At 41.6% G+C, this 20,836-nt stretch overlaps 1 protein-coding gene across 10 annotated transcripts in view; it reads right to left on the reverse strand.

The window, feature by feature from the left end:
- Positions 1–20,836, reverse strand: part of RUFY3 (RUN and FYVE domain containing 3) — a 129,755-nt gene that overhangs the window by 100,743 nt on the left and 8,176 nt on the right. The window contains exons 1-2 of one of the 10 annotated variants that reach the window (XM_036762964.1): positions 4,023–4,149; positions 3,449–3,636 (exon numbers count right to left, since the gene is read on the reverse strand). The exons of 6 other annotated variants lie outside the window; for them this stretch is intronic. In XM_036762964.1, the coding sequence (XP_036618859.1) occupies positions 3,449–3,626 (178 nt within the window). In that variant the 5' untranslated portion in view covers positions 3,627–3,636; positions 4,023–4,149. Of the gene's footprint in view, positions 1–3,448; positions 3,637–3,793; positions 3,969–4,022; positions 4,254–20,836 lie in introns of those variants that run through there. 3 more of the 10 variants (XM_036762966.1, XM_036762972.1, XM_036762965.1) reach the window with 3 other exon arrangements.

Here is a 20,836-nt window from a genome sequence, read left to right on the forward strand (position 1 = left end):
GAGAGCCACTGGTGGTGGGTGAGTAGAGGTAATAGGGAGCCATAGGAGGTCGGTGAGTAAGGGGGTGGTTGTGCTACCAACGGTACAGAAAGTGAAATCACACAAAATGATCAGCCAACCTCCCTCATTTATAAGAGCAGCTTACCTCTGCACAGCCCTGTAAACCTCACAAAACAGTTTACCTACTTGCGAAGTATGGTTATTCCCAATGCACAAATGAGGATATGGAATAAATAGCAGCTCAAAGGTTCAGAGGAAAAAATACCAGATTTGGAATCCAAGAACCTGGCTTCAAATCCTGGCTTGGCTACTTACCATTTATGTGACTTTGGGCAAGTCATCTGACCTTTCTAGACCTGTTTCTCTGTTTGTAAAACAGGGGGAGTGGACTAGATGACCTCTAAAGTCCTTTTCTTGCTCTAAACCCATGGTCCTAAGACTTCTCCAAGGTCACACAACTAGCAAATGCTAAGTCTAGGGGTATAATTAAGGGTTCATGGATTCCACATTTTCCCTCCACTACATTGTAACTAAATAAACTCAATCTTCCCAGCTGTATCAATGAAGCCCTGTTCACATCTCCCCCTCCTAATCAATCAACTCTCTGTGCCGGGTTGAATTCTCTAAGTTTTAAAGACATAACACAGGGCATTCTCCTTCTAGGCCCTGTTCCAGCTGCCAGGGCTGAGAACACCCACCCAGCAACTGCAACTGGCAAAAAACTTTGAGAGATCTCCAATGCACAGTTTAGGAATAGTGTTAGCCCAATGAGAAAGGCAAAACACACACTAGATCCAAATCCTCTAAATCCCCCTTATCCCTACAATATCTGTGCCTTTATGTTTTTTTCTCACAGTCATTCCCCTTCATTTCTCTGTTATATGAAATAAAAGCTTCCTTTCCTATATTTAACAAGGCAAAAATTCCAATGTCCCTGCTATGGTTTATCCTCTGAGGGTGCATCACCCTGCCCTACATGTCATTTTCCATTCTCTTCACTTTCTTCTTCATCAGCTACTATTTCTGTAATTCAGAGCTCAGGCTATATGTAGCTGTGACATGTTCTTCCGGTATCGGGGAATGTTTCCACAGATCTGTCCATGAGAAATCAAACAGTACCACCGTGAACACATCACTTAGATTGACTCTCCAATACATTTTCCAAAGGCAAACAATGGTCACTAAAACAAAGAGTGTCTTGTTGTAAATACTCAATAATGACAGATGATTGCTAATGGGCCCAAAATTAGTCAGTCTAGATTGGAGACACTGGAACAAAAAGTCAGTGGGCAATCTGCTGAAAATATAAGCACTTAAAATGGAACTGGGTTTTCTCCTGAAAGCACAGTACAGTGATAACAGCCTCGAATTTAGATTGAGGGGACCTGGGTTTGAATCCTGGAACTGCCCCTACTACCCTGGGCAAATTCACTTCATCTCTAGGCCTCAGTTTATCTGTGAAAATAATGTTGTCTGACTAGATCAAAGGTATCAAACACGTGGCCCAGGATGTGACCCAAACCAGATTAAAATGTCACTGGGAAATATTTAACAAAACAAATAAAATGTAGATAATATTACATTTTAAAACGAAGTCAGTATGAAGCCTGAAGGGACCATTACTCATGTGGCCCCTTGGCGGCCCAAGTTTGTATGACCCTGGCCTAGCTGCCCTTCAAAAGTCTCTTTAAGTTCGAAATCCCGTGACTCAATGAATCTGCACTTTGTGGCACTCTGTAAAAGTCATCTTGGCCACTTTCCAAAAGCAGAATTATCTGCTTCCCCAAATCTCTGGATACCATGTCTGAAAAGTATCCCTGGAATTTCCAAGTGGATACTGAACAATTCTGACATTTCTGAGAAGAGACTGACTTTCTCAAATCCCTACAAGGGCTTACAATGATGAAGACAGGCAGCAAAGCATGTGCGGGATAGTAGAGAGAATGCTGGTGCAATAAATAGCCAGGAAAACCCGGGTTCCAGTGACCTGACTCCTTGAAGTCACAGTCAACTAAATTTAGGCTTGAATAGGAGAGTAAACGCCAACCTGCATTGGGAATGGGTGTTTCCTCCCTCTGGGGAATTCTTTACACCAAAGTAAAAAAAAAATCTGCACTGCCCCCCCCCCCCAAATTAGCCAATGACATTTTCCTCAAAAACGCCAAGTAGGGTTTGAAATATATCAAAAAACCAGAGTGGAGTCATTAAGGAGGCGCTTCAAGGCTAACCCTCTTATTTCTGATCTGGCCTGGCCGGAAAGAAATGAATTTTCTACTTAGGTCAGCAAATCTGGTTTCCTGGCTTCTATTATGTTAAGTGTGATTTGTAAAGAGATTAACAAAGGAAATTAAAATCAGTTTTTGACTTGAGGAGGGAGCCTTGGCGGGGCAGTGGCTGGAGAGGAAGAATGTACCTTGTGGTTTACAAAGGCTTCCAAAGAATGGGATGCAGGAAGGCAGAGGGGCCAGAGAGCTGGCTGGTGGTTCAAGTGTGGCCTGAGACATATGCACCGGCCTCAAGGGTCAGGAGGACCTGGGTTCAAGTTCTTCTAAGTCATTTAACCTTTCCGTGTTTAAGGGAACTCTCTAGCACTAAGTTGCAGAGGGGGTGCCAACCCGCATTGGTAAAGGGAGTTTCCCCCATATCAATGAAATCTCCAATCCAGTCCCCATCCCTTCCAAAAGTTATATGCCCAAACAGACAAACCAGTGGTGACTTTCAACAAGGGGAATTTTTAGCAGAAATTATGGCAACTAATATCTGATGAAAGTGAAATTGCTTAGAGGCACCCCTGGGGTTTGATGATCACTATTATCAATTGACCTTGACATATAAAAATATTATGTTTTTTTTTTTTACTCCATCATCACTACACTTAAACCTGGATGTAAAACTGCTTTCTCATCTAATTAGATCTCATCATGCATAACACTGATTTTAATGTCAAATACTAGGCTATTAATTTAATATGAATTAAAGGCAGATGTCGAACCCTACAATTTAATTCAGTTCAGTTCACTCAAGAGTGTTACTCTTGAAAAGACTGAGTTCAAAGGCGGGGCTCCCTCCCTCTCTCCAGGTATCCTTTTAATTTATCCTATGTAAAGCTAGTCTTTGCAGTGCTGACACCATGCTGTACCTAGTCCTATTTATACAAATCACTGATGGCAAAGTAGCATTTAACATGTGAGATACTGATCAACATTGCTTCAGGATAATAAATCTGGATATCAAAAGCCCTAAAAAGGCACATGTCCCATGGGGAAAAGGAAAAAAAAATTTCCAGTAAGAACATGTTAATACGGGGTGGAGGAGGGGAGTTAGGATGGGAAAAAAAAATTAGAATGCAGAATGCTGAGCTCTTTTTCCTCTTCACCTCTTTCACCTCTATAACAATGGTGGGGGCAGGGGGGTGTTGGGGAACCGCAGGCAAGGGCAGGGGCCATACCTTCATGGGTAGGTTCTGGGTCTGGTGTAAGGGAGATGTCATCCAGCTCCCTGAGACATAGCCACTCTCCATCCATAGACACCCGAAATTTGCAAAGGTAGATGGTTTCCATGGCCGCCTGTGTGATCTTGTCTGTGGTAGGGGTTGGCATATCGGTCGGAGGTGTCAGGGCGGACATGATGACTCAGCTGGGACCACAACACACACAGAGGAAAAATAAAAATAAAAAAAGCCACCCCCCCCACCAAAAAAAAAATCCAAACCCAAGCTCCCAAAACCAACCCCACCCAAACTCAAAGCTCCCTAGAATAGAGCTTTCAGGTGGAGGAAAGAAAGAATCGATACCTCGGAGTTTAAAAACAGACTAGTGCCAATCAACAATGCCACACTCTCTTTCCTGTTGGAGAGCCCCTGCCACACAGTAAGCAGACAAGGATGCTCGCCTCCTCCCGCCTGCCTTCCCTCCCAGCTCCCTGGGGGTTTCCACTCGGGCTCAGATCCCGCTGGGCCTTGGCCACCCTGGCTGCCTGCAGAAACCTGGCCTCTGCTGGGGACGGAGAAAAATCAGCCCGACCTGGCCAGGGCCCAAAGGACAAGGCTGGGATGGCCCCCAAAAAGCGCTCTGGTTTTCCTTCAGCCTCCGAAAAATAAAGAGTCACAGGCTCTCGGGTGAGGGTGGGCCTGTGCCCCGGGCACCAGGAGTACGAAGCAGCAGCAGCAGCAGCAGGCGGCCGGGCAGCCAGCAAGGGTGTTGACCAAGATGGCTGACTAATGAGCTGGACTGAAAATCCAGGCTCATGTGACCGGCGGCAGCTCCCAGAGAGCAAACGGATGAACGCAGGATAAGCACCTCCCAGGATGCTGGATGGATGGATAGATGCTGATGATGCAGGATGCTCTCCTCCTCCTCCTCCTCCTCTTCTTCCCGCCCACTGCCTGCCAGGCGGTGCTAGTCAATCTGGGATCTGAACAGGAGCCTCCTCATTAACCACCACCCTCCCTCCACTTCAGGATGGGATTCCAAATATGCCTCTGCATTACACACAGGCGGCATCTATTTAAAAACCACAGAGCACGGTGCTGGAGGCAGGCTGAGCAGAGATTTCCATTCTCTCCCTGACTATTTCTGGCACTACTGACTTCCTTTTCTGAGCTGCCTAAATCTGCCTTCTCAGACTGGGTAGAAGAAGCACGAAGAATAAAAGAAAAACTAAAGAAAACTCTTTTGGAGGGGACATTAGCAAGAGCCACTTTAAAAAAATCCCTAGCCTTCCCACATTTAAAAAGAAACATCTTATAAGGGAAGGCACGAAGTCCGTGGGAGGAACAAGGGCCCAGGGGGGTCCTTTCTAGAGAAGACTTCTGACTCTAAGAAAAGTCTTTCTATCTAAAATCTGTAAAATGGGGTTTTTACTTTTAAGGTAGTGGTCTATTTCATAGTTTGTATTTTAAACCATCCACTTTGCATGACTGTTGGAAGGAAAGGGATTTCTAGGTCTTAGAAGATCACATAAATACGGGTTATTACCACCAAAAGACTACATAAAAGAGAAACCAGCTCAAGACGATCCCCAAACTTCTCTGATTAAGGATGCGTAATAGGTTCATCTTTTCTAGGTAGTCTTTTAATTATATGAAATTATCATTCTATAAAATAATATACAATAATCGAATACCCTGATTCTGGGGAAAAAACCCCATGCCGCTCCAATCTCTTCCCTTTAACTTACATTATGATTTTGTCCCTTTTAACTTCCCTTTATGAGCTGCCTAAGCCTGCCTTCCTAGACTAGGCATTAGTAATAAAGAGGGGAAAATATCCAGCGCTTTCTTTAGAGGTCATTAAGCAACAGTCCCTTAAAACAGTCCCCCAAATCTCCAACACTCTACACATTTTAAAAGAAGGAATACAGAAGGCACTTAATAAATGTTTGTAAACCTTACAGTGCTATGAAAATTACTATCACTATCATTCCCCACTTGCTGCTGAGTAGAGGCAAAAGAATGGATCTGGACAGAATCAGAAGACCAGGGTTCAAATCCCAGGTCTACTATTGGTATTATCAGCGTGACTTTGGATGTCGCTAACCCTGGCTGGGCAGCCATTCCTCGTCTGTAAAATGACACAGAACTAAATGACCTCTGTGTCCCCAGTGACATCTAAAATGTAAATCTGAAACTTAGAGCAGGAAAGCCACAGTTAAGAAAACCCGGCTACGAATTCTCATGTAAATTGAAAAACACGACAAGAAAATCTTTTGCTTTTGTTGTGGTGGTTGAGTCTCATCCAACACTTCCTGACTCTATTTGGGGTTTTCTTGGCCGAGATACTAGAGTGGTTTGCCATTTCCTTCTCCGGTTCATTTTACGGATGAGGAAACTGAGGCAAACAGGTTAAAGTGACTTGCCCAGGGTCTCACAACTAGTAGGTGTCTGAGGTCAGATTTGAATTCACGAAGATAAGTCTTTCTGTCTCCAGACTTGGCACTCTATCCACTGTGCCACCTAGCTGCCCCAAACTCTTGGCAATCCTACTTAAAAACAACACAAAAAAAAAAACCCCACCAAGATCAGGTTTTCCTTATTCTGGGCATGCTGGGAGATACTCCATTCAGCCTCCCAGTTCCTGGACAAAAGAGATGCTAAAGCCAGTGTTTAATAGAGATTCACTTGCAGCCAAATTAAAGGAACAAGAGAGGGGGAAACTCATATGTAGCAATTAATATATGCCAGTTTACTTCTCTAATTTGTAAAATCTTCCTAAAACTCTTAAAGATAAAGTAAAACTGTCTATGTCTTGATTGGAAAACATAAGAGGAATAAGCATCATTCAACTGAGTCTTCTGGGGCTTTTTAACGTATGCGCGTGCGCATGTGTGTGTGTGTGTGTGTGGCCCCTTTGGCAATCTGCTGAAACCTATAGACCCATCTCAGTATACTGTCTTTAAATGTATGAGAAAATACATATGATTATGAAGGAAACTAATTATACTAGAATATTTATCTAAACATGTACACATATTTTGGTAAATGTGTGTATGTGTCTGTGCACACACACATATACATGTGTGTGTATAAAAAACAAAAACCAGGGTCACAGACATTAGGTTACAAACGCCTGATCCGAGAGTTTTCAGTCCTCGACTGACCCTGACACAGAAATAAAAAGAAGCGAGACATGGAATCCCCCTAAGTTTGGTTGAGGAAATCAATGTCTGTATAAACATGAGTTCTTACGATGAATACTAAAATCCAGAAATCCTACTTCATTCCAAACTTTCCTGAAGCTCCAAACAAAATGACAAATCAACAAACATTCACGAAGCATCTACCAAGTGCCAGGCACTGTGCTAAGGACCTGGGGATGTAAAGAAAGGTAAAAGACAGTCCCGCTCTCAAGCTCACAGTGTCGTCTTCGCAACACCCATCTTTTCCACAAACCAGAATCACACACCTTCAATGGACTTCACAATATATACATTCCAATCCACTCAATTTATGGGGGGTAGAAGGGAGGCCCAGAAAGGCCCTATTTTTGTTGCTGTTCATTCATTTCAGTCATGTCTGACTCTTCATGACCCCATTTGGGGTTTTCCTGGCAAAAATACTGGAGTGGTTGACCACTTCCTTCTCCAGCTCATTTTACAGATGAGGAAACTGAGGCAAACAGGGTGAAGTAACTTGGCCAGGGTCACACAGCTAGTAAGCATCTGAGGCTGGATTTCAACTCAGGAAGATGAGTCTTCCTGACTCTAGGTCCAGTGCTCTAGCTGCTTTGAACCCAAGTCCTCCGACTCCAAATTCTATTATACCAATAGTTCAGACTCCTCTATTGATGAATGGACACCCCAACTTAATAAAACAAAAAAACCCGCAAACACACAGCCAGTAGTACTTTGGTGATGTGGATTAACGAGGGGGAAGGGAGGAACAGCCAGTCTGAATGAAGGAAAAGTTTGACTATTTTTTAAAAGAAAGATTTTATTCATTTAATTATATAATGGTGTACTTTCAGTACTTTTAAGGAGCCATGCATCCTTCCAGGATGAGTGTTCACTGCCTGCCCCAATGCTGACTGCCATCCTTCTCTGACTTGCTTGGGTGAGAGATGGCACATTCACTGTCCTATGACCAGCAGGCCCCTGCCTTCCTTAGGGAGCTAGGATGGTCCTGGGGGGACAGGAATACAGAGTCCCCATCACTAGGTCTCTGCTCAATGCCTTCCAGACAGGAATTGCCCATAAAAGACCAAGAGACACCTTCAAACCAGGAGAATATGAATAACATGAGAAATTACAAGAAAGTCAAGGGTTTTTAAAGCCAATATTTTTATTAATATAGTGAATAAGGTAACCGACACTATTTCTTTAAGGCAAAGAGCCATGTCTTCCCTATTTTTTTTTGAGGCAATTGGGGTTAAGTGACTTACCCAGGGTCACATAGCTAGCAAGTATCTGAGGCCACATTTGAACTCAGGTTCTCCTGATTCCAGGTGTTCTATCCACTGTGCCACCTAGCTGCCTCTCTTTCCTATTTTTTTAAATTAGGTTTTCTTTCAACATACAATATAGAAAATGAGGCCCATGAAGACTATAACAAGCCACAGGAGGAGACCTTTGTCTCCCAAGGCAGGGCCTGGGAGGCAAAAACCCCAGGGGTCTGGCAGGAGACCTGCTTCTACCCAGGGAAATGGAGGACATTTATCTGGCGCCTATACAGGGAAGAGACAGACCAGCTCAGGCCAGCACTCAAATGGAGCCACCAAGACACACAGGCAGAATCCAGAAAGGAATTCCTGCACAAGGCAGAGCTCAGGGAAGCTATCCTTATCTGGTACAAGGTGTCAAATTTTTTGGGAGGCAGCCAGGGCAGTCCTTAGGGGGAAACTACCTCCCTCTCATCAACAAAACAGAGAGATAATAAATCACTGATTGGGCTAGCAACCAAAAAGATTAAAAAAACAACAAATCAAAACCCATCATGAAACACAAAACAGACATTCTGAAACATGAGAGGAGGTGAAATTGGCAACAACAAAAAATTAACTTGGTCAGTAAAAATAGGTCCTGCTTAAAAAAAAAAAACGTAAACCATTAGTCAATCTGATTGAAGAAGGAAAACTAAATTGCCAATGTCAAAAAACGCCAGAATTTGCAACAAATGAAAACGAAATAAGGAAATGTATTCAAAATTATCTTGTTCAATAAATGTGAAGATAAATGATTAATTAAATTCACAAATATATTGATTATCCAAATTAACTGAATAAGAAATAGAGAATTCAAATAACCTTACTTAAAAAAGGAAATCCAACAAGTCATAAAGCAAATCCCTATGAAAAAGAAAACAACCCAGGGCCAGATGGATTTACCAGAGAATTAATTCTATCGAACATTCAAAAAACAACCAATACCAATATTTTAAGATTTGCTTGTAAAAATAGGGGAAAAAAGGAATCCTATGAAACTTCTTCTAAGATACAGTATGGCAGCTAGGAATAAAGGCACATACATGTAATCCTGGCCCAACTACTAGGGGAGACTAAGGCTGATAGATCTCTTTTGCTCAGGAACTCTAAACTGCAGCAGGCTATATGTAGTTTGGAATCAATATGTTGAGTTCCTGGGGGGTTGAGAATGGGAGGAAGAACCAGTTTGCTTAGGAAGGTGCAAAAAGCCAGGTCAGAAAGAAAGCAGGTCTGTGGAACTGAGTGTTGTAAACTAAAAAAAAAAATAAAATAAAATCTTAATTATTAAAAAAAAAAAAGAAAGCAGGTCAAAGCTCCCTGCCTATCATTAGTGGTACTGGGTCCAAAAGTGGCCCTTACACTTCCACCCTGGAAGATATAGGGATATCCAGTCCTGGGAGGCGGAGGGGGGGGGGGAGAGAGAAGGGAGAGAGAGGGAGAGAAAATTGTGCTGATATCTAAACCAGAGAGAGATAAAGAAGAAAAAGATCGATCTCTAATGGATATCGATATAAAAATATTTAGTAAGACATTAACAAAGAAGTTAAAAAATATTTTAAAAGATTATATGTTATGACCAGGTTAGATTTATACACCAGGAATATAGGATAAGTTTTACATTAGGAAAACTATAAGCATAATACACTATATCAACAAAAATAGAGATTAAAAATCATTATGTCAACAGAAGCAGAAATACTTCTGACAAAATATATCAATCTTTCATATCAAAACACTAAACAGTCTTCTGGGTATAAGTGTTCCATTCCTTAATATGGTAACAATAATAGAGTTAGCATTCTCTTTAATGGGGAAATGCTAAAGATCTTTCCAACAAGGGCAAAGTGAAGCAGGTATTTCCACTGTCAACACTATTACTTGATATAATTCTAGAAAAGTTAGCTAATAGCAATAAGACAAGGAAAAGAAACTGATGTAATAGCCACAGGCAAAGAGGAAAGACAATTACAGAGTTTGTAGATGACACTGTGATTTACTAAGAGATTTTTAGAGATTCAATTTAGAAATCATCTGAAACAGGATAAAAAAACAACAATCCACAAATCTCAGCCTTTCTATAAAGTACCAACAAAATCCAAAGAAAGCAATTTCATTCAAAATAACTAGAAAATGTATAAAATGTTAGAGGATTTGGTTACCAAAATGTAAATTCCATAAACAAAACTACAAAACACTCCACGGAAATAAAGACTTAAATAATTGAAGAATTATCAAGTGCTCATATATATGTGTCAATATAACAAAAATGAAAATATTACCAAAATTAATTCACAGATGCAGTATCATAGGATTATTGTATAGAGCTAGACAAATTAATAATGAGATTCATCTGGAAGACAAGGTCAAGACTTTCAAAAGAAACATTAAATAAAAAAAAAGGAGCGAGTTCTCCGGGCCTAGGAGTACCAGATCTCGAAATATCTACAAATTAGGATTAATCAAAATATGTTTATACTATTTGCAAAACAAGAGGTCTATCAACAGACTAAGTTAGGTACAAAAAATACAGAAGCAACTGAACAGAGCAGCAGAGTGTTGGATGGAGTAAGAATTCATTATTCAGCAATGGCTGTGAAAACTTAAAAATATTCCAGAAAAAATGAAATTTACACCAAGATTTCATCATACCAAGGATAAGCTCTCAATGGACACATGAGCTAGATATAAAAGGTCATATAATAAAATCTGTAGAACAAGGGGGCAAAGACCTTTCATAATTATGGATAAGGGAAGAGTCCATGACCACAGAAAGGATAGAAAAGTTCATAGAAAATAAAATGGCCAGTTCTGGTTACATAAAAACTGAGTAGATTTTGCACAAACAAAATTAATAGTTACAATCAGAAGGGACACAATTAACTGAGGAAAAATTTTTTTAAAGAGAAACTTCTTTAATGAAGGTCTGATATCCAAGACATATAAAAAACTGATTTAAAGAATCATTCCTTCATAGAATATAAGCAGATAATTCTTAAAAGGAAAAATCCATGTGATCAAAACCATATGAGAAAATGCTCTAGTTCACTAATAATTAGAAAAATATAAATTGAGACAAATCTGAAATTACATATCATACCTATCAGAACAGCAAAGACACTGGAAAATGACAATCGTTGGTGGGGCTGCAGGAAAACTGGCATTCTGGTGCCCCATTGGCAGAGCTGTGAACTGGTCCAGCCATTCTGAAAAACACTTTGGAACTGGACCTTCCAAAAGTCACTCAAGTAGGTATACCCTTTGACCAAGTGATACCACTTCTCGGCCTATACCCCCAAAGAGATCAAAGAAGGGAAAAATCCATGTATGCAAAAATATTTACAGCGGCATTTTTTTGTTTTAGCAAAGAAATGGAAACAAAGCAAGTATCCCTCAAGTGCGGAATGACTGAACAGACTATGATTTATGAATGTATGAAATACAATTATGCTGTAGGAAATGATGAAAGGGATGAGGGTGGTTTCAGAGAAACCTGAGAAAACCAATTATGATCTGATACAGAATGAAGTGTGCAGAACCAGGAAAATAATGTATACAATGACAACCACGGAAAGAAAAAACAGCTTTGAATAACTTAAGAATTCTCATCTATGCAATAACCAACCATATTTCCAGAGACCTGATGAGCAAGCCAGCATTTACATAGTGCTTTAATGTGTGAAAAGTATTTACAAATATTTCATTTTACCCTCACAAGGTAGATGCTATTACTTTCCTCATTTTACAGAAAAGGAAATGGAGGGGGGACAGCTATTAAATGTCGGAGGCAGAATTTGAACTCTGGTCTTCCTAACTCCAAGTCTGGTGCTCTATCCACTACACGTCTAGCTGCCTGGGCTCGAGATGCAGAATGAGGCATTTTGGGAAATGGCTAATGTTGATTTGTTGGCTTCGCAAGAGGGGAAAACTATTCAGTTCTAGTTTAAAAAAAAAATAGAAAAAGCGAACAATGGGAACAGATTATTAAGTACACATCACTAAAAAGCAAACATACACAATAGCATAATAGCATACATGATGGCAAGTATTCTCCAACTACTGGGGAAAGGATTCACTCTGTGATAAAACTGCTGGGAAAACTTTCAGGCGGTCTGCAGAAATTCAATCTGGACCAACATTCTCATGCCCTAGGTCACAATCAGCTCCAGATGAATTCATGATCTAGACATAAAAAGTCACATCATCAACAAATTTGGAGGAAAAGGAAAGACCTTTCACAACCCTAAATAGGGAAGAGTTTTTGACCACACATGGGACAAAGAGCATCACAAGCGATAAAATGGTCAATTTTCATTATATAAAATAAGCTCTAAGAGCTTATTAAAACTTCTGGGACAGCCTAAAGACAGCAGTACTGGACCAAGCTAACCCATAAGTTACTACCTAATACTGTTCAGCGGTTGACATGTTACGAGTATAAGCATGTTATAAAGAAATGGGAGACATATACCGTAAACTTTCTTGAGCTGAATGGAGGAAGGTGGATGTTTAAGGGAGTTCTTCCAACCTTAACAGAACATGGAGGAACTTGTAAAATAAATTCCCTTCTCGTCTCTACCTCTCAAGGCTCAGCTCCAGGGCCACCACCTGCAAGAGGCCTTTCTTCATCCCACCATCCACCTTCAATTATCTTGATTTTATACTCATCTATTTGTGGTCCCCCTGATAAGACTGCCAGCTCCCTGACACTAGGCAGACACTCATTTTTGGCTTCATATACCCAGCAGCTGAACAGCGATGGGCTCCTAGTGGGCATTTAACAAATGCTTATTAACTAATGAGGCAGAAATAAGGAATGTTCATGGAGGAGCACAACATTGCCTCACGTACTTTCTGGGAGATGAGGACAACTACGAAGGGACACAATAGGTTTTGGGTCTTTTTAAAAGAAAAAAACGTTCTGAACACTGGGTGAAAAATAAGTTCAGAGACTTAATGAAAGTTTTTTGGTTTGGGTTTGTTTTTTATTTAAACATAGGCAGACACAATACGGGTCTACAACCAGGTAATTTTATTTTATTTTTTAAAGAAAAACATTTATTGACTATTCAATCCTAAGCTAAATATGTGTATATAGGAGGTAATCTCAGAGGGAAGGCAATGGTAGTAGCGGGTGGGGAGACCTGGAAAGGCCTCCTACACAGAAGGTGAAATTTAAAGTGAGTCTTGAAAGAGGTTAGGAGGGAAAGGGTAGAGTGAGACCACTCCAAGCATGGAGGACAGCCAGGTACAGAAAGGTGGGGGGTGGAATGTCTTGTTTGAGGAGGATCATGAAAAAAGCCAACCTAGGGAGATCAAAGAAATGTAAAAAGACAACAAAGGTAGGAAAGGCGTGGTCATGAAAGACTTTTAAAAGCCAAACAGAGAATTTTTTTCCCTTTGATCCTGGGGGTAATAGGGAACCCCCAGGAGTTCACTGGGGGTTGTGCTCATAGAAGCATCTTACCAGTCTCCTGGAGGATGGTGGGTTAGTGATCCCTGATGGGAACAATGACGAAATCTTACTTTTCAGTAGAACTTTGGGGTAACATGGGGCTTTACTTAGCCTATCCCCAAAGTCAGAGTATCTGGATGGGAGAAATCTGGGCCAGAGAGATGGGTTGGTGATGAGGGATTAGAGGGCAGGTTTGACAGTCTTCTTGTTGGCTAAAGTTGTTGGGGAACCAAGCTCAACTCAACGTATTGAAAGGTGAGTGTTAAACATCACTCTGGCAGAAGCTGAGTGAATGATAGAGTTCAGTGGAGAGAGGAGGGAAAGGAAGGAGAGAGGAGTGAGGTAGGGAAGAAAGGGAAAGATTTGTTAGGTGCCTATGTACTACATGCCAGGGACTGTGCTAAGACCATGACAAATATTATCTCACTCAATCCACACAAAAACCCTGGGAGGCTGGTACACTGGTATGATTTTCTATTTTACAGTGAAAGAAGGCAAGGCAGACAGTGGTCAGATGACTTGTCCAGGGTCACACAGCTAATGAGAATCTGAGGCTAGATTTGAACTCAAGGCCCAGCACTCTACACTGTTTAAAAGTCCAAGCAGGAGGTGATGAGGGCTTATACCAGGGGGGCAGTGTCAAGAGAGAAGTGGATATATACAAAAGATATTATGAAGAGGGTAGCGAGGTGGCACAGTGGATAGCACACCGGCCCTGGAATCATGAGGACTTGAGTCCTCAGATACTTACTAGCTGTGTGACCCTAGGCAAGTCACTTAACTCTGCTTGCCTCAGTTTCTTCATCTGTAAAATGAGCTGGAGAAGGAAATGGCAAACCACTGCAGTATCTTTGCCAAGAACACCCCAAATAGGGTCATGAAGAGTCAGATACGATTGAAATGACCGAACAAGAATAAGAAATGATAGGCCTTGGCAAACATAAGGATATTGGAGGATGAGAGTGAGTTGATAATGACCCCTACCTTGCTGGCCTCAGATGGTAGTACAGCAATAGAAAAGTTAGGAAGGGGAGAGATGTTTTTGTCTGTCTGTTTTCTGGAAGGGTGATTATGAATTCAACTTTGGAGATTCAGAGTGTCCAAAAGGCAGTTTGTGATGTAAGAATGGAGCTTAGGAGAGAGATCAGGGCTGGATACACAGATCTGAGAATCACCTGCATTAAGGTAATCAAATCCATGGGAACTGATGAAATCCCCATGGGAGATCACATAGAGGGAAACCAAGACATAGCTTTGGGGAACTTGCATTGTTAGGGGACATGACCTGGAGACTGAGGAGTGGTCAGACAGGTAGGACAACAACTCAGAGAAGAATGGAATGAAAGCCTAGAAAGGAGGAAAGTGTTATCAATAGTCTCAAAGACTCCAGAGAGCCATGGAGGTAGAAAATCATCATTCTTTGATCTGACATCAGACTGCCCTCCCGGTCATAGGACTATCCCCTGCCCCCCCTCCCCCCAATTCAGCATTGGCACAAAACATATTCCCTTCAAAGTCAACTGGCCCAATACCCTATGTGGAAGACTCCTACCTCACTTTTTCCTTGGTTCTGGGCACTGAGCCCAAGTGAGTTTTCCTAAGCTAAATTTCTTGAAGTTGGAGTCATAATAAATAGTTTGGTTTCCCCATGATTTTAACAAGAGAGAGAGAGAAAGAGGGGGAGGGGAGAGGGAGGAAAGAAGGAAGGGTCAAGCCTACCCTCTACTTCCATCCACTCCTCATCACCAACCCAGCTCCCCGGCCCAGGTTTCCTGCCATCCAGATATCTCATTTTGGGGGAGCTGCTAGGTAGAGCAGGATTTCACTACTATTCCCATCATGGTTCATCACGCCACTATCCTCCATGGGATTGGTAATTTGCTCCTATAAACTAGATACTTCCTTGAATTAACCCATTCACATTCGATTATACTTCTGTTCAGCTCTGATCCCCACAAAATCTACCCCTACTCTGCGGGAAGGGGGCATTACTTCACCTAGTAGTCTGCCCTCTGTAAAAGCTTCACCTCAAATCTGGTTGCTTATTTTCTTTAATCTATAATCCTTTGCAGCAGGGACTCAATAATTATTACTTGAGTAAACTCTGGTTCTTAAATAGACCAGGTTGATGACTAACCACAGTTGTCTTAAAATAGCAAACAACATTTTAACTTAAGCCCTTCCTTATCTGTGGCCAGGCACTGGGGATGAGCCTGGGGAGAAGTGAGGGTGCAGCTGGGTCCAGATTAAGGACTTGTCAATGATGGGAAAGCAGAGCCAACCAAGGGTGGGAAAAGCCCAGAGGATGAGTCCCAGCCACCGTGGAAGTGAGTGAGCATGACTGGGGCCCCTCCAGAAATGGTGGTTTGTTCCTATCAAGGCAAACAGCCCTCAAGCCAAAAAGTACTTATTAACCAGATTGGGAATCAGTGGATTACATTCATTCTGAGTGGAAGATCCCCTGCTGGCCCAGTCTGAGGATGAAGCCAGTTAACAAAGCGTAAGAACTCAGCTAACATGCCCTAGAGGGGAGGGATGCAGGCCAGCTAGGTCACCCTCATTATGACTAAAGAGGAAAAAGGAACAGGAAGATAGGGGCCCAGACTCCAAAGACACTCTACCAACCTCTGGGACTGACCTATCTGACCTAGAGTAATTGAGGATTATTTATTTACCCCACTGGAGAATCGAATTCCCTTTGTCTACTGGGGTATAAAACCCCACCCAGGACCCCTAACATCTACAAGTCATTCAGAAATCTGCATTGGTTGTTTGCCCTTCAGGACTTGCTTACTCTAAACCAGAACCCAACAGGGGCCTCCAGCAGGGATCCCAAAGATGGTATAAAAGTAGGTCTGTGTGGCTTCTCTACTATTAAAAGCCTACTGGTTAGATCCACTTAGCAGGAGGCTTTATCTGTGTTCCTTGACATCCCAGACCCTTTCCAAGCTTTTCTGCTTTTTTAATGTGTTACCTTCTTCCTTTTTAGATTGTGAGCTCCCTGAGGGCAAAGACTATCTTTTGCTTTTCTTTGAGTCCCCAGAGTTTAGCACAGTGCCTGGCACATTCTGCTATTCAGTTGTTTCACTCATGGCTGACTCTTTGTGACCCTATTTGGGGTTTTCTTGGCAAAGATACTGGAGTGGTCTGCCATTTCCTTCTCCAGCTCATTTGACAGATAAGGAAACTGAGGCAAATAGGGTTAAGTGACTTGCCCAGGGTCATACAGCTAAGAGGTGTCTAAGACTGGATTTAAACTCAGGAAGATGAGTCTTCCAGACTTCAGGCCAGGAGCTCTATCCACTGTACCACCTAACTGCCCTCGTCTGGCACATGGTAGTTGCCTAATCAATGTTTAATGACTGACTGTACCTACCTGGACAGAATATCTTCAATATGGCCCTTACTAAACCCTTCTACTCCAGGCCCCTTAGGGGAAAACCCAAGACTGATTCAGGAGAGGCCAGAAGTATACCTCCCATGGCTTTTTCCAGAAGTTTTGGGATTCTCCCAACAACTACAACAGCCCGAAGAGGCTATTTTTAAGCCGGTTATTTTCAGCACCAGAAATGAAAAGTGCAGTGGGTGAGTGAGAGAAAAGAATTGTAGAAGCCAGAGGGCCATGGTTGTGCTCTCCTGAGTCTTTAGGGATGAAGGACAGCGTTCCCAGACACAGAATTCCACATAGATGCATTTATGTGAGACAAAATATACAAAATAATTCTAAATCCATTGGCTTTCCGTATGTGTGCTAACCACAGTGTCCCAGTTTAGTACTGGTAACCCCCCAGAGTCACCTCCCAGTGGAGTTGGAATAAAGTCAGCAGCAGAGAGGAGGCACAGCTCCACAGAAACAGAGCTCAAGAGAGGGGTCCTGGTATAAGCACATAGAGAGTTAACCTGGGTTCAAATCCTACCCCGAGCAAGGAGGGGCAAATCACACAGGCAGGGGGAGGGGTGCGGGCCTGGCCAGGAATTGTCTCAGAAGGTAGATATACTGGAGAACAGGTGGCTGGTCTATGCATTGCTGGGAATTTCCACATTTGGGAGGTTCCCCAAACCAATGAAACCATAGGCCTAGACCCCACCTCCCACCCAAACCCTATACATCATGCATATGTATATATGTATGTATAGGTATATGTGTTATATACATTTATGTATGTATTTTATATATACACACTATATAAAGATGCATATGTACCCATTCACAATGGAGCTCATATCTCCCTCTCTCTCTCTCCCCCCCATGTATGTGTGTGTGTGTGTATATATATATATAAACACTTATACACAATATATATACATACATACACACACATTCATACAGCTCATAACACATATATCACATATACACATACATGGATATTCATACATATAATCTCTATGGAACTCAAACCTATCATCTTGGCTTCATTTTTTGCCATGATCTAGTTCTAGCTGAGTTAGCCACCTGAAGGTTTCACTCTGCCAAATGAAAAGTCACCCATTATATAACACGATAGTTGAGTCAAACCAAAAATGAAAACCAGTCCAAATTTAGAAGAGACACTTCCTCTTCGGAATATGCCTACTCCCTCTCTGTTGCTACAACTTCCACAGAGAATATGTATCGGAAACTGACGTGGTATGTCCCATGCGCTTATTGCACAATTTAGAGAAGACCAGTGCCCTAACATCACCCTGATTCCTTCCTCAAGATTAAATTTCAGCACTAAATTTAAAAAAAAAAAACTAACTAAAAAGGTTAATTGACAAACATTCACTTCTCTCCACTCACAGAGTTCACGTGATCTACTGAGATATCTCCCTGCCTTGAGTCCAAGGGTTAACTTGGGATCTGTGAACTTTTTAAAAAATATTTTGCTAACTCCATTTCCATAGAATTGGTTTCCTTTTTAATCCCACGTATTATTTTATGTGTAACAAAAAAAAAAAGCAAAGAACCCCTGCTCTGGTCTCCCCCACTCCAAAGCCACTCTGCACTCAACAGCCAAAGTTAATTTCCTAAAATATAGGACCAGGTCATTCCTGACCTCTGTCCATGCCACCTGGCTCCAGGAATAAATATAAAATACTGTCATTTAAAACCCTTGACAATCTGGTCCCTTCTTACCTTTCCAATGTTCCTATACTTTCCTCCAGACTCCCTCCCTGAACACCATAATCCAGTTGTGCTGTTGCTGGCACATGACCCTCCATTTCCCACCTATGGGCCTTTGCCCTGGCTACGTTACATTTATAACTTGTATGTACATAGTTGTTTACATCCTGTATCCCCATTACAATGTCAGCTCCTTCGGGTAATTTTTTTTTTGCCTTTCTTCTATCTCCAGTGCTTAGCAAGGTGCCTTGCCTGACATATAGGAAGCAGCGTGGTAAACACAGGCTCAGGGCTGACCCACCATCTAACAAGCGCCTTCCTACCTTTCCAGGATTCTGATTCTTTGCACTCCCCTCTGGCCCAGCGGCAATGGCGATTCTCGCCCCTGTCACCAGGGGCACTCCTCAGGTCCTGACTCTCCATCCACTCTCTCCCTGTCTTTGCTGGCTGGCTTATCCTCTGGGCCTGGAGTGGTCTTCCTTTCTTACTTCCAAATTTAGTCAAGTCTTCATTCAAATCTCAGCTTCAATCCAATTCAGTGTACGTACTCTATGTTCACAGTGGTTTGTACACTGTCAGAGGGTCAGGATGTAAGCTCCCTCAGGCAGGGCCAGGTCTTTCCTTTCTTTTGCACAGGGACCTACCTGCACATACTAAGGACCAGATAAACTCCTGACTAACTCTTTTGTATTATTCATCCTGTAGCTAGTACTAGGCCTCCCAGGCTCTCCTCAGTTCACCAGCTCACAACCATCTCCAAGTGTGGAGAAGGTCTCAATTTGTCCAACCCCTAACATGCTGAGGTCAGCACTTAGCACAATGCCTGGCACATAGTAGTAAGAACTACTGATTGAGAAAGGTAAGGTTTGTGAAATCACAGGGTTGTCAAGTTAATCACTGCTCTGCAAAGAACAAAACCAAATGGCCAAAGGCTGTAAAATCACACATCTTATTAAATCAGTATGTTTTAAAAACTCTGATCGACGCAATCACCAACAATGATGGAGCCCGCTGCCTGTTACCTGGCAGGGCCGGAGAGGCAGATGGAGGTAATAAACTTTTGAATGTGGCCCAATGTGTGGATCTGTTTTGCTGGAGTTTGTTTATTCTTACAAGAGAGAGTTTTGGTTTTGTTTTTTTTTTTTTAATGAGACATATAGAGGAGGGAATTTGGGAGACAGGAGAACTAGACAGTGAAACAAACAAACAAAAAAAAGGTCATTCTAGTGTTTTAAAAGCACATGCCTATGCACACACATGCACAAAGACATGGATAAGCAGGCCAGCTTTGAAACCAATGTGGAACTCTAAATCTCTATTTATATATATTTAGATACAAATACATTTTTATATATAATATACTTCTACATTATATAGCTATATGAAATATGTATGTATATGTAATATAAACATATAAAAATATAATGTGAATTCTATGTATTCTACATGTTATATATGTATGTGCAATATAAACATATAAAATCTATTTACATGTAAATATACAAACATATATATAAATCCATGCTGTTATTCAATAGATTTATGGTTTCATATTCAATTCTCTTTTGCCTATTCTTTTGCATGTATGGAAATACATTTGCTGATGACTATTAAGTTCAAAACAACAAAAAAATGTTTTTACTGTTACCATGAAAGAAAATGATCAATTTTTAGGAATTAAGCGGCTCCAAAAGCACACTTGAGTGACTCCCCCCACCCCTACCCCCCAAAACAACTGCTTTTCGAACTGACAGTACGGCATGCTGGTGAGTGGTTCTTGTCTAAACTTTTAAAAAGTGCAGACAGGAAAGGAACCGATTTAAAGCAACCAATCCGGGTACAGAAACACCTTGAATTCTATACAAAATCATTATTCAAAGAAAGGAAGCACAGAATTGCCTAGTCAGGAGTGAATACAGAACAATCTGATACTTGGGACAATTTTCGTTAACGGTTCTTTCAAGACCTAGGTTCTAAAGGTGGCCTCTTTTGTCCAGTGCCTGTGTAAACAGATAACCACCACTTTAGATATCAGTTTTTCCTTTATCTGTAAAATGAGTGGTTTCACTAGATCAACTCATATAGAAACAATGCCCCATCGGTGTATCCCTGCCGGCCACATGACTGATTAGAAACCTCATGCTTACAGGTTGTTAGTAACCATTAACATGACACAGACAATAACATTCCATTTTAAACCATAAAATCTACGACAGCGACATACCATAAAGCTTACAGTTTGTTTTTACCATTAACATTAAACATAACCATAACATACATTTAAACACATTAAATCTAAGACAGGCTACATATTAATCTGGTTCAGGCCCCATGTGGCCGCGTATTTGATACCTCTGCAGCAGA

The sequence above is a fragment of the Trichosurus vulpecula genome, chromosome 6 (assembly GCF_011100635.1).
Source record: "Trichosurus vulpecula isolate mTriVul1 chromosome 6, mTriVul1.pri, whole genome shotgun sequence".
Lineage (NCBI taxonomy): Eukaryota > Metazoa > Chordata > Mammalia > Diprotodontia > Phalangeridae > Trichosurus > Trichosurus vulpecula.